A 12,819-nucleotide genomic window follows, 5' to 3' on the forward strand; every position below is an offset into this window, starting at 1 on the left:
ACATATATTACACATAATAAAATGTATCCAGCAAAACAATTATTTACCTAACCATCTTGAATGTAAGTAAAGAAGGAAAAAAAACACAATTTGTTGGCAATGCATATACTCTCTGGTAGCCTGCAGAAAAACATTTTAGATTACTAATAAGTAAAAAGATATGTTCTGTCTAACGTCAGTCTTATGTATTCCTTGAACCTCATGATTGTAAACTGTTTGTGCATGTGTGTTTGTGTTTAAAGCAACATTTGTCATGTGTCTTTGTATTGGAGTGAGTAGAGTGAGTCTGTACATCAGTAAACAGTTAAGCTTTGCTCAGTGTCTGGTCCATCTATCAACATGCTTTCAGAGCTGGGGGACATGCTTGTAGTATTAAGTAAATGATGTGCCTCCCATATGGTTCTAATTACACATACCAGTCCATGCGACTGTTTCCTAACATTCCTGCACTGCCCACCATTTTAAAACCACAACATAGCAGCTCATCTATTTGAGGTCGGCTTTTAAGGAAAAATATTATGCAACCGTTGTTATGGTTGATGCAGTATTGTGTTAAGTGTGTACAATAGACAATAGTCTGTCTTAATAACTATCAGCCACAAAAGCATCAGTTTTTGATTCCACATTTCCATGCTAAAGTTTGTCAGCATTTGTGGTTTATTATCAGAATACGTTCACAGTCCTAACTCTGAACACGTGCTGTGTCAAGTTTTTATTTTATTTTACTTGTTTTTTTACTTTAGATAAACAGGAAAAAGCACACAAAACCCTCCCCCCCAGCCTCAAGAACACAACATTTCTGGCAACAAAAAAAAGAAACTAAACAAGGCTAATTTTAAATGTTAACAAAAAAGTAATTACAGACAAATATATGTATAAAACATTCAAACAAAATGAAATCTTAAACACACACTTACTGCTACTGTTGTCTAAATGTACACTATTGATCCCATAAAGTAGATATTTTCGAACAAAACTAGTTAAAAATTAAGAACAATCAGCAATGATCCTAGATGATACATTTTTTCAGTCATATGATCCAAAAAATAAAACATTTTAGTCAGTGAAATAGTTTTCTAGAATAGTGAAAGAGACAAAGTTTATTTAATAGCTTTAAACATGGAGAACATAGAAACTAGGTCCATCACCAGGCAACAAAAGGTAACATGAGAGCACCTTGGAGACACACCCAACCAGCAGCTACCTATTCTCATATCAATACAAATCAAGGCGTCGCATTTAGAAGTAGAGCTTTCTGTTTGTGGTCACATGGTTGATGGTTCCTTTTTCATTCAAAGAAACCCAACCCCCGGAAGTCCCCGGCTTTAAAGAATAACCTCAATGATTCTTTACATGTTATCCACAGGCAGCAGAGTAAACACAGACAGAAAGCCGTCCTACAGGCTCTTCTTGATTCCTGCGGTGGCTCTGGCAGCGCTACTCAGTTTACCTCCCGTGTTTACAGGGAATAGCTGTTTACAGGTGGGAAATGGCCATCAGAAGCTGAGAGGGGAAGCAGTTTGTATGAAAATAACAAGGTAAAAATGCTTTTAAAAAAAAAAAAAAACGTCTTTTGTGTTTCTTCTATCATTATAAAGCACTGTTTTCTCCAGCTTGAATGTTTTGCCTCTCCCACACATTTCCTACTCATGTATCTATCACTTGTGTCTTTCTCCCTCTGTGTGCGCAGAGGGACAGTGTGGGCTGGACATGTGTGTTTTTAATTGGCCTTCTAGATAAAAAGGGCTGTTTCCTGTGTATCGGGGGGCTGAGGGTGGGTAGAGATTGCAGAGGTAGCCTGTATGCAGAGGCTCTTTGTGGAAACATTTAACACATCAGCTTCACACTATACTTAAAAACGGACACCATAAGCAAGAGAGGGGCCTGACTGATGAGTGATCTGAAACTTCTCTGGTTATCATTTCTACCTAGAGATGGATAAGGATGGGGGAAAGCCAAAGACCTTTGTGTCTACTTTCAAGCTGTCCCTGAAGCCTCAAGCCAGGACTTTCTGTGTGGAGAAACAGAAAGAGAGTAGACTGGATGCCAGTAACAGGAAGATAACAGGAACCCACAAGCTGGGGATCCCATCTGCAACAGGTAAGACTTATTTATACATTACATGTTAGATGCTTTTATCCAAAGCGACTTACATGCTCAATACTGTGGGCAATCCCCACAGGAGCATTTTGGGGTGAAGTGTCTTGCCCAGGGACACAATGACATGACTGCACTACGCCACAGCTTCCCTGTATTATTTCACTGTATGTCATGTAAAACAGTGCTGCCATAGCCAATTCTCCCAGGTTTTATCACTCCCTCCATTCCTTCAGTTCGTACAGAATCTGTTAAAAATACATTCTCCTATTCTGCCCCTTCAACCTTCAACACATGTCAGCGAGAGGTGAAGCTGCCAAAAAATGTATTTCATTAGGGGATTTTAAACTTTAAAGAGGTCTGTAGAGAGCGCCCGTGCGTGGGTTTGCAGTTGTCCATAGTTCTTAAACGATCACTTTTGTACTTATCAATTGATTTTAATACTATTAATGTGTATATATTAAAGTTAAATAAATGAAATGTACCACGTCACATTCCGTCCTGCAGCCCCTGCAGGCATTTCATGTTGAAACTTGAACTTCTGTTCCTTTGCACGAGGGCAAATTGGAACATGGGGATCTGTTAGATTACACATGTTTGATATGAAAGTTTGCCACTTTAAGGGTGAAGCTCTCTATATATAGCAGGATATTGTGAAATGCAATTAGTTACATATGCTGTCAGAAATGTCCTCAGGAGTTTAAAGGAGTGACATGCAGCCTGCCCGTCCGCTTTTCTCCCCCAAATGTAAACACACTGAACACCAAAAGACATGTGTGCAAACACACATCTGGTCGGAAAAACTTGTCAAACACCGTGTCAAATTCCTCATGCTGGTACCCACAGCTGTCACCCTTTCCAGTGGATTCAGCCACAAGTGACTGATTAACTTAGCTGCTCTGCCTGGAGGTAACATGAATACTGTACACACCAACATCAGTCTATAGTTTTTGAATACATTTGCATACACATGGGGCATTTAAAGTTCATCTATAATTCAATCAGTTTGTTATGAACTGAGACACAGGACCCAAAAGCAGGACTCTGAGACAGTTGTCCAACAATAGAATGTAGTTTAATTACAAAAACTAAGTCGTACTTCCAAAAATAGAAAGTAGTTAAATAACAAAAACTAAGTCGTACTTCAAAACAAAACTCACATGACAAAAGGTATATTTCTCAAAGTAAAGTTTCAGGAGTCAAAAAGCCGAGGTTCTCACGACATGAAACATAACGAACTGACATGGGACACAGAAACACAAGGGCTATTTATAGGTGAGGAGGATGGGCACAGGTGAAAACTATCAGGGCAGGGCCAAGCAATCCCAAGGGCGGGAAACACACAAAGGCAGGAAATGTGGGATCTGGAATGAGAGGGAACGATTACTTTCAAAATAAAAACAGGAAGTGACAAGATCAAAACACAAGACTAGAGTAAATAACATAACTATCGAGTCACAACACAGTTGCATCATGCCAGCAGTGGAAAGGCCCATAACTCTTCAAAATGTAGTTGCATTCCTTTTTGCCACTTTATTTTGGTTAAGATGTGCAATCTAATGCAACATTTCAGCCATAAATTATACCTTGACAAAGTTTGTAATGTTTAGTTGTTGACGTTGTCAAGCCTAAAAAGGCAATTATGTTTAATATTACGGTTTTAGTTTGCAATGATCTTGTATTGGACGACATTATATTTAGAAGTATTTCACATTTTTTGTCCCCCCTATTTATGTACATGAGGGGGGATGAATATCAGAAACAATTTTCGATATGATGCCAAAACCTATAATTGCAAAAAACATTGTAGGTATCATGGTAAACTTCAAGGCAGCACAGTTGTTTTGGATTATACTAAATTGTCCAGGTCACTGTGTTTATGCACTGCATTAATATATGTAAATATGCGATTTACCACAGCTTTAAGGTGCTTCAAAAACCTTAAAATGTAACTTGAAAGTGCTTTAAATTTGATAGGAAAAGGTGAACCCTGAATAAATCCCGTCTTAAAAAAAACCATTGTCCCAAACCTCTCCCATCCTCTTAGATTCCAGACTTCCACTGATCCAGGCACTCCAAACGCCTCACTTCAAACAACCACTCAGCGACTGTGCAGTCTGTGAAGGAAGTGATGCTACCTTTCAAGGTGTTATCACAGGAAGTCAACCTCTGAGCGTTTCCTGGCTACACAATGGTAAATGTCTAATTACCATACTGTACCTACAAAAAGCCTATTTCATCTCCTTTAGGATCCAGGATTGAGCCACAATGTCCCGTCTTTAGAAGTATCGTAATGATCACCCTCTATACAGTAAAAACATGTGTTTGCCTATTTTTGTTTTGTCCTCTAGGTGAGAGGTTGCACTCAAGTAAAACCTCCTTCCAGAATGGTGTTTCCAGTCTGTCTCTGACTCAGTGTAAACCTGGCGATGCCGGGACGTACACGTGCACAGCTGAGAATACTGCTGGGAAACAGTCAAGCAGTGCTGTGTTACAAGTCACAGGTAAAACAGGTTGGAGTGAGTTTAAGCGTACATCTTTCCTATTGAATCACACTGTGTACATAACCTGTATCCACTCTGTTTGCCATGATACAGAAACAAAGGAAATCCCCAGAACAAGCAACCATGAGCTGCAAAGTGAGGTCACATTTAAGGTTGCGTTACCCAAGAACACCCAATTGTCCTCAGCTTCTAAAAATGGACGACAGCACAGAGAAGAAAACAAAGGTAGACTACAAACTTTTTTTAAAGCTTTATAAAATAAAATTCCTTGGTATACACCCACAATATCCCTCGTTGTTTCTGCTTTTTAGGGAAAGCCCTGAGAGGCAAGTGAGAATGATTTATCTTTAAGTCTGATGTCAATTCCTTTGTGTCTATGACTTAAGGACAGTTGGAAAAAAGGTTTTGCTATGATTGTCTTTCTTGTTTGTTTGTTTGTAGCCTTTATTTAACCAGGTGAAAATCCCATTGAGATCAACGATCTCTATTTGAAGGAAGACCTGCAGCACATTTCTTGGTTCCTTAGAAAAAAAAGAATCTCTGAAACAAGTGGGGCCAGGATTAGTTTAAATCTAAACTACTTTTAAAATTGTTCAAGTAAATAATTGGCATGTGAGTTTCTTTTTGTCTGAAATGTTTTCCCCCAAGAGGCTGAAATGTCCCCCAAGAGGCTTCAGATTTCATCTTGCTATGAATACTTTAAACATTCTTATTATTGAAGATAAAAGCAGCAACGTGAGGTTACATTTGGGAATCACATGTATTTTGTTCAGTTAAAAAACAATATTTTGTCTTTAAACTTCACTCACCTGTTGAAGTCTACCCACACAATCATGTGTGGCTGCATTGGTTGTCTGTTGATAGCTGTCTCTGCAACCTAACATGACTGCTGACATGTGATTGGTTAGATACTTCTTAAATCGACCTATAGTAGCGCACACCTGCAAATCCACCTTCTTCTTCAGTCCCCACAGCTATCAGTGATACAAACTTTCAAACAAAAGTCTCCCCAAGCAAAGGTGAGTGGAGAACACCACAACATGTAAGCTTAATTTATTAATCAAATACACTCTTTCCTTAGGGCCTCCTGTGGAGTTTGAGGACCCCCCAAAGCAGGTGGAGGTTCGAGTAGGAGAGCAGGTCCGACTTCACTGTGAGTTCAGGAGCAGCTCTGTCCCTGTGGCCTGCTGTTGGATTTTCAACAAAGACAAGGTAACAATAAGAGATTAATTGGTTGTAAGTTTAATTCATTACATGATATTCTCGTTTTGAGATTGAGCAACATGTTTTGATGTGCACTTCCACTTTGCTTCCTCTTCAGGTGGTAGTAAGAGGGTCAAGGAAGTCTATCATGAGCAGTGAGACACAGAGCAGTGTGGAGATCTCTCAGGCCTGCCCAGAGGACAAAGGCTCGTACACCGTCGTAGTGCGAAACAGAAAAGGCTCTGCCCAGCACACCATCTCCCTCAGTGTCATGGGTAGGAATCGATACAATGCAATATACATAATATACAAGTATAGCTGAAAAATGTGTTGATAGCTGATACAAAATGAATTAGTTTTGATTGTTGAAGTGAAACTTTTCCGAATTGAGTATTTTACTTTGAAAACTAAGTAAATCTTCCTGATTTTATTTGTATAAATGTACTTATGGAACATTTTCCATGCAGGACTTGTATTAGAGTATTTTAGTACCTTAACTTGATCTGAATTCTTCCTCTAATAAAAATCCCATATCATTTTCCTATCAGCACCACACTTATATTTAATTGAATAAATTAATTGAATAAATTAAATATAACTGAGAAGGGAAAGTATGCAGGTTAAGGGCTCAAAATAAAAAACGGATTCAACCATGCCATGTGTATGGAACATTTCATCTCCAAATCAATACGATGCAAAATACACAATATATAGCTGCAAATTAGTTGATGGCTGATACAAAATGAATTGGTTTTGATTGCAGGACTTGTATTAGAGTATTTTAGTACCTTAACTTGATCTGAATTCTTCCTCTACTAAAAATCTCATATCATTTTCCTATCAGCACCACCTGTTGCAGGGATGTCAATTGATTAAAAGAAATATAACTGGTAGAAAAACTATAGTGAAGAAGGGAAAGGGCACAAAATAAAAAAACGATTCAACCCCCATGCCGTGTGTATGGAAATAAGTTAATAACCATCTCCAACCCATGCTACCAATCAGTGATTTTACCTGTAACATTGTCTCTAGCTATTCAACTAAACATATTTTGCTCTTGAATTTCTCCTCAGACCGCCCTGACCCTCCGGCCTCACAGCCTGTGGTGTCCCAGCTGTCCACTCAGTCCCTGGTCCTGTCCTGGACGGGGCCCAGCTACGACGGGGGCACAGCAGTGTTGGGCTACAAAGTGGAGGTGAGAAATGAGGGCCAAGACAGCCCTGAGAACTGGACAGAAGCAACCAGCCGTTGTAAAAACACAACCTTCCACGTACGCTCTGGCCTGCAGCCTCTGGGTCAGTACCGCTTCCGTGTTAGAGCCTACAACTCAGCGGGGGTCAGCGAACCTAGCAGGGAGTCTGAGTGTGTGAAGATGGCGACTGCAAGTAAGTGACATGTTGGATATATCAAATATTTGAGAAGAGGACTTGAGGTTTATCTGTCAGGTTTGAAGTGCTTATTTGGCAACTGTTTTTTTTGGTTTTTTTTAGAAGAAGAAAAAAAGGACGAGCCTGATTCATACGTCACAGTGACCATTGACACCAAACACAAGGCCAAGGATCACTACAATGTGCACGAGCAGCTGGGAGTGTGAGTATATAAACTCCAGGTCGATGAGATTTTCAATGCACACATGTTAATTGTAAATATGTTAAGAACTGTCTTTCAAAGCAGAGTAAAGTTGTAATGCCTGTTATTTGCTTTGATGACAGTGGGAAGTTTGGCCAGGTGTTTCGGCTGTCCCACAAAGAAACAGGTCAGGAGGTTGCTGGGAAGTTTTACCGAGCCCGAACCTCCAAAGAAAGAATGGCAGCACGCAAAGAGATCGAGATTATGAACCATCTTCACCACCCAAAACTGGCCCAGTGCTTCGCTGCCTATGAATCACGGTCTGAGATGGTCATGGTCATGGAGTAGTAAGTACATTTAAAAAAAGTGACTTTTAATGTGTATCAGGTGCTGGGACGTTTCTACTGCTGATCAGGGCAAAGCAACAAGTGATTTAAAATGTTTTCCAGTGCTTACAAAGCAGCAAGTGGAGGAAAGACCTGGGTTTGTGTAAAAAGACAAATAAGAATCTCAATTTAAACCATAATATGCTAACAAACCACATGGGTATAACATATTAAAGTCTTAAGTATGTTTTTTCAATTGTCATTTGGACATTTTAGATGCTATTCAGCCAAAAATATCAACACCTTTTCTCCTTTTTATAGTAATTTCGAACATTATTTCATTTGGATAATAACCTTTCATCTGATGTAACTCATAGTGACAGTAGACCAAGGTTGTTTGTTTCTGAAGCATGGATTTCAATTGGTGTCATTTGTCTGCCCAGTATTGCAGGCGGGGAGCTCTTTGAACGCATCGTGGATGAAAACTTTGAGCACACGGAGCCCACCAGTGCCCGCTACATGCAGCAGATCCTGGAGGGCATGCAGTACGTTCACAAGCAGAAAATCGTCCACTTGGACATCAAGCCAGAGAACATCGTCTGTGTGGATACAGCTGGCACACGGATCAAAATCATCGACTTTGGCTTATCTAGTGAACTGGGTGAGTATGCTAGATCTGTAGAAAAACTCTCATATCACTTGGATGTCATATCCTTAATATGAAGCGATTAGGAATGGAGATTCCCTTGAATATGGCATTTTATTTCTGCATTAAAAAAGTATTCTTAATAATGACATCCTGTGTGCAGTCCAGTTAAAGATTCAAGCCATGAAAATCAAAGGGCCAGTCCATGCTGAGTATTCATGTGCACATGGAGAATTAAACCTATTCTTGGCTGGATCTTTGCATGAAGTTTAATTATGTATATTATATATTTTATAAATTTGCCAACTTCTCGATGTGTGAGAAGTTTTCTAACCTTTTATTATTCTGACGCAGCAGGGTTGACAAAGGATCACTCATTTCAATACATGCAAAAATAACATCAAGGAGTGTCATCTCTAAATTCCTAGATGTCTACAATGCCCATTGCATAATAACCAGTCTTTAAATAGACTGCTTTAACTCTGTACTTGCATCAAAGCCTGCAAAGAAAATTCAAGCACTAAATTAGGCGATGCTTCAAAAGCTGCATTTGTAGGCTCAGTGATCTATTCAGAGATGACTGTAGCCATCTTTAAACAGGCCAATATAAACAGGCAAACATTTTGAATTCCTTTCTCTTCTCTTGTTCTCCAGAGGAGGGTAAACCTCTGATGGTGATGCATGGTACCCCAGAGTTTGTGGCCCCTGAGGTGATCAACTATGAGCCTGTAGGCCTGGAGACGGACTTGTGGAGTATCGGAGTCATCTGCTACATCTTGTAAGTCCAACAGAGGCTGTAGTGATTTAAACTATAGGTACAGGTCAAGTGTGGGACAGTAACAACCCTAAGACGACAATGATAAGTGTCCTGTTTTTACCTTTTGTTTATATATGTAATTTGAAAACCACTTATAGTAAAAATTAATACCGTACATTAGCAACTTGGATTTTGTCAGTGAAGCAAGATTAATTTCAATTTCATAAAAACTATTCCACAAATGCAGATTTGGCGCTCCCTGCTGGTGGTGTTGCATTACTGCAGCCCTCCATAACATAATATGAGTACAACATCTTTTGCAAAGTTTAAACCAAATCCAGCAGTCATTTTGGAAATGAACAAACTCAACACTATTAATTTGTACACACGGGTCAATGTTTAAAAACCCACATTCCTTTTGTTTATAGGTACAAACATAATCTCTGAAGAAACGAGGCATTATTGTGTATCTTACTTTTCATTAATTGTTAAATTGTTCTGTGTCCTATAGGCTCAGTGGAGAATCTCCCTTCCAGGGGAACAACGATGCTGAGACTTTGGCTCTTGTGACTGCTGCCAACTTCGAGTTTGACCAGGAGAGTTTTGAGGACATCTCTGATCAAGCTAAAGACTTTATCAGCTCCCTGCTGAAGAGGGACCGGAGGTTGGTCTATTTTTTTCATGACACCGTTACCTACAGTATTTGATAGCTGTGTTTAAAAACTGTTTAGTTTCTCTTTGTGGTAACCTCCAGTTGATAATGTCACAGCAAGGCAATTATGAGCAAAATGTCCCCTTTGACATTTGTTTTGCATGTTACCTAAGCATTTAGAAATGACTCGGTGAGAGCCAGGATTGTATTTATGCAGTAGATAATCCAATTCACAAGACACTGCTGGTATTTGACAGCTTTCCTCCCCCTCTCTCTCTATCCACCTGCACTTTAGATGCAGGCCGTCATGTACCGAGGCCCTCGCACACCCCTGGGTGGCCTCTTTTACTCCACTGAGCCCCCTACCCACCAAGTCCCTGAATAAGTGCAAGATGAGACGCTTTCTGGCCAAGCGCAAATGGAAGGTAAAGAAATTACTAAAATGCCGTCAGCCAAGAATGTGAACAGTTTCCTTATCAGTGTTTCCCGATGATGACCTTTCAATCCATTGTCCTATAAAGACCTTGAGCTTGGTTCTGAGTGTGGTTTGTCATCCATTGCTATTTGTCCTTTTAAACTTCTAGAAAACTGGCAAGGCTGTTTTGGCCCTACAGCGGATGTCTAATCTCTCCAACAGGCCAGACTCTCCTGGCAGCTCCTCAGAGGGTAAGACTGATACAAAGACACACACATACACACTCAATGCCCTCCTGTGTCCCAGAGCTACATACATATGGCGGATGACTCACTGTTTCCGATTGTCACTTCAAGTTTACCCTTTTGTGATCTGTAAAGCCTTGTTTCTGTTTTATTCATCATCATCATCATCATCATCATCATCATCATCATCATCTCATCCTCATCCCTCTCATCCAGAGCCAGGATGGAGCCAAGAGGCAGAGGAGGCCATCCAGTCGCTGGATAAGCAGCTGCAGAGTGAGCCTCGCTTCCAGCAGACCCTGAAGGACACCACCCTTCCCAAAGGAGCCACAGCTCGGCTCACATGCCTTGTCAATGGTAGGGCAACAGAACTGTGCTGCACTTCGTATAATGCCTCAGCACACGCTACAAGTAGAGCAAACAAAGACAATGCTCTGATAGAGTATGATTAAACCTAAACTGGCTGAACTTAAAGCTGCCATGGTTATTGTTTTTATATCCGCCATGGATCAAATTCCTTTGTTTTTAATAAGGACTTTTCATAGAAATCGAAACAGATACAGTATGTTGCGGTCGAATAGTCCATTTAGCTTAGGAACCTTCCTAACGGAGTGAAATGACCCGGAAGTACCTCAGTGGCAGCCATGATAAGAGCCGTTCAAATTCTCTAGATGATAGGAAAGGAGGTTTCAAACTTCCTTTATAACCTCCTTTAGCTCAGGAACCACTGGACCTTCCTTTCATACAATATTACGTATTGGGATCATTTGTATTAATGTGGACCGGAGGAAGAGGGTGACGAGCATAAATTTCACTTTCCTTTTTTATTTCAATTCCAACTTTGGTCATGAAGAAAATGTTTCTCTGTTGTCCACGTTCATAAAGCATAACACAACAGCATCAGAGCAAGGTGCAGAGTCTCTAGATGAGTTTACAGTAGTCTGTCGTTCTTATTATACATCCATGTAGCAGCTGTATAGAAAACTGTAGTTTCCATAGTTTCCCCACAGCAGCAGACGCACATTTATGACGTCCGCTGGCGCATCATAAATACGTCGGATAGTGAAAGTGCAGTCGGATTCTCAAAGCACTGCAGCCTCTTCTCCTAAGTCCTTTTGAATTCTCCTATCCACTATTCCTTAAACCTGTGACGTTTCACACAGAGGTCAAGGAATAGACGATAGGAGCTGATTTTTGGACTATTCGACCGCAACCATAGTGTTTACCTGGATCTGTAGTTATCTGTTTTTAATGAGTGTTTCACCCTCTTTGAGCTCATTGTTTTGATGAAGGCTAGTTATCTACAACTTTGCTCGGCTAATCCAACATTGTTTTTTAAATAACTAATTTACATTCTAATTCCTTTGTTTAATCTGTTCACAACCAGTGTGGAACTGACACATGGATTCAGTAAAGTGTGTTCTCAGGGTTATGTTTCCCTGCTTAATGACACATTAACGGGACCGTTCAAAGGTTTTTATTTTCTCAGCAATGTATATTTTTCTAGGTCCAATGTTAAAATCTCCTACCTATGGTTTAAACTTTAAAGCATATTGATGTTAAACTCCTTAAAACCGTACATTTGTAAGAAATATAGTTCTATTTATTTTTTTCTTCACACTATCGTATCTCAACTGTGGCTAAACATATTCACCATCATTGTGTTCACCATTCAAACTATTTGAGCTATTCTTTTAACATTGGAAAAGCAACCATTGGCTTTGGGAATATTTAACAATGTGTTGTATCAAGACCAGAAACTATTTGTTTTTTTATAAATGTGATCTTTTGTATCTCCTTTTTATTAGCTATTAAATGTTTTAACTCTGTAATCATGTCTCATTGTTTCAATTCTAGGCTACCCACTGCTGGAGGTGAAGTGGCTTCAGAATGAGAAGGCGCTGTGTGAATTGGGCAGAGTGAGCATGGAGCAGCATGAAGACGGGCTCTGCTCTCTGGTTCTGGAGGATTTGGAGCTTTCTGACTCTGGAGTTTATGTGTGCAGGGCCGGCAACAAGCTGGGGGAAGCAATGTGCTCCGCCAAACTGAAAGTGGAGATGTAAATGGAGAAAATAGAAGGAGCTTAAGATGTCCTTTGTTTGTAAGGAGACTCTTCAGAAGTAGACTGATGTGAAGGGCTTTGATATAGCCTGGACATCTGTACATGGGTGGACAGGTGTATACTGCCACAAAAAAAGGCTGCTTACAATTTATTTAAAGGGACAACAACTATTATGGTTGTTTTTGGACCAAATACCCAGAATCCTTTGTTTCACTAGCCACATAAAATAAATAAAGGTGAAATCATGCTACTGTGAGCTCAGCACCATTCACGTAAAAACTGTACATTTTGCACATTAAAATATTATTCAAATGTAAATGTTTTTAAAGGCATCACGATTAAA

General features: G+C 39.8%; 1 protein-coding gene across 3 annotated transcripts; it reads left to right on the plus strand.

The window, feature by feature from the left end:
* Positions 1-1,373: 1,373 nt before the first annotated feature.
* Positions 1,374-12,742, plus strand: LOC104943457 (myosin light chain kinase, smooth muscle-like). 3 transcript variants are annotated; one of them, XM_010768860.1, is made up of 17 exons: positions 1,374-1,538; positions 1,933-2,100; positions 4,145-4,291; positions 4,449-4,601; positions 4,695-4,826; positions 5,683-5,813; positions 5,923-6,079; positions 6,878-7,189; positions 7,295-7,394; positions 7,517-7,720; positions 8,143-8,360; positions 9,000-9,123; positions 9,614-9,766; positions 10,050-10,179; positions 10,339-10,420; positions 10,631-10,771; positions 12,272-12,742. In XM_010768860.1, the coding sequence occupies exons 2-17, from the start codon at positions 1,935-1,937 to the stop codon at positions 12,475-12,477; spliced, it is 2,556 nt and encodes an 851-aa protein (XP_010767162.1). In that variant the 5' UTR covers positions 1,374-1,538; positions 1,933-1,934; the 3' UTR covers positions 12,478-12,742. The 3 variants fall into 3 exon arrangements, with proteins under 3 accessions (XP_010767162.1, XP_010767161.1, XP_010767163.1); XM_010768859.1 differs by lacking the exon at positions 1,374-1,538 and having other exon boundaries at positions 1,762-2,100; XM_010768861.1 differs by lacking the exons at positions 1,374-1,538; positions 1,933-2,100; positions 4,145-4,291; positions 4,449-4,601; positions 4,695-4,826 and adding an exon at positions 5,570-5,620.
* Positions 12,743-12,819: the final 77 nt, after the last annotated feature.

The sequence above is a fragment of the Notothenia coriiceps genome, unplaced genomic scaffold (assembly GCF_000735185.1).
Source record: "Notothenia coriiceps isolate Sejong01 unplaced genomic scaffold, NC01 NC01_scaffold00006104, whole genome shotgun sequence".
NCBI classification, from domain to species: domain Eukaryota; kingdom Metazoa; phylum Chordata; class Actinopteri; order Perciformes; family Nototheniidae; genus Notothenia; species Notothenia coriiceps.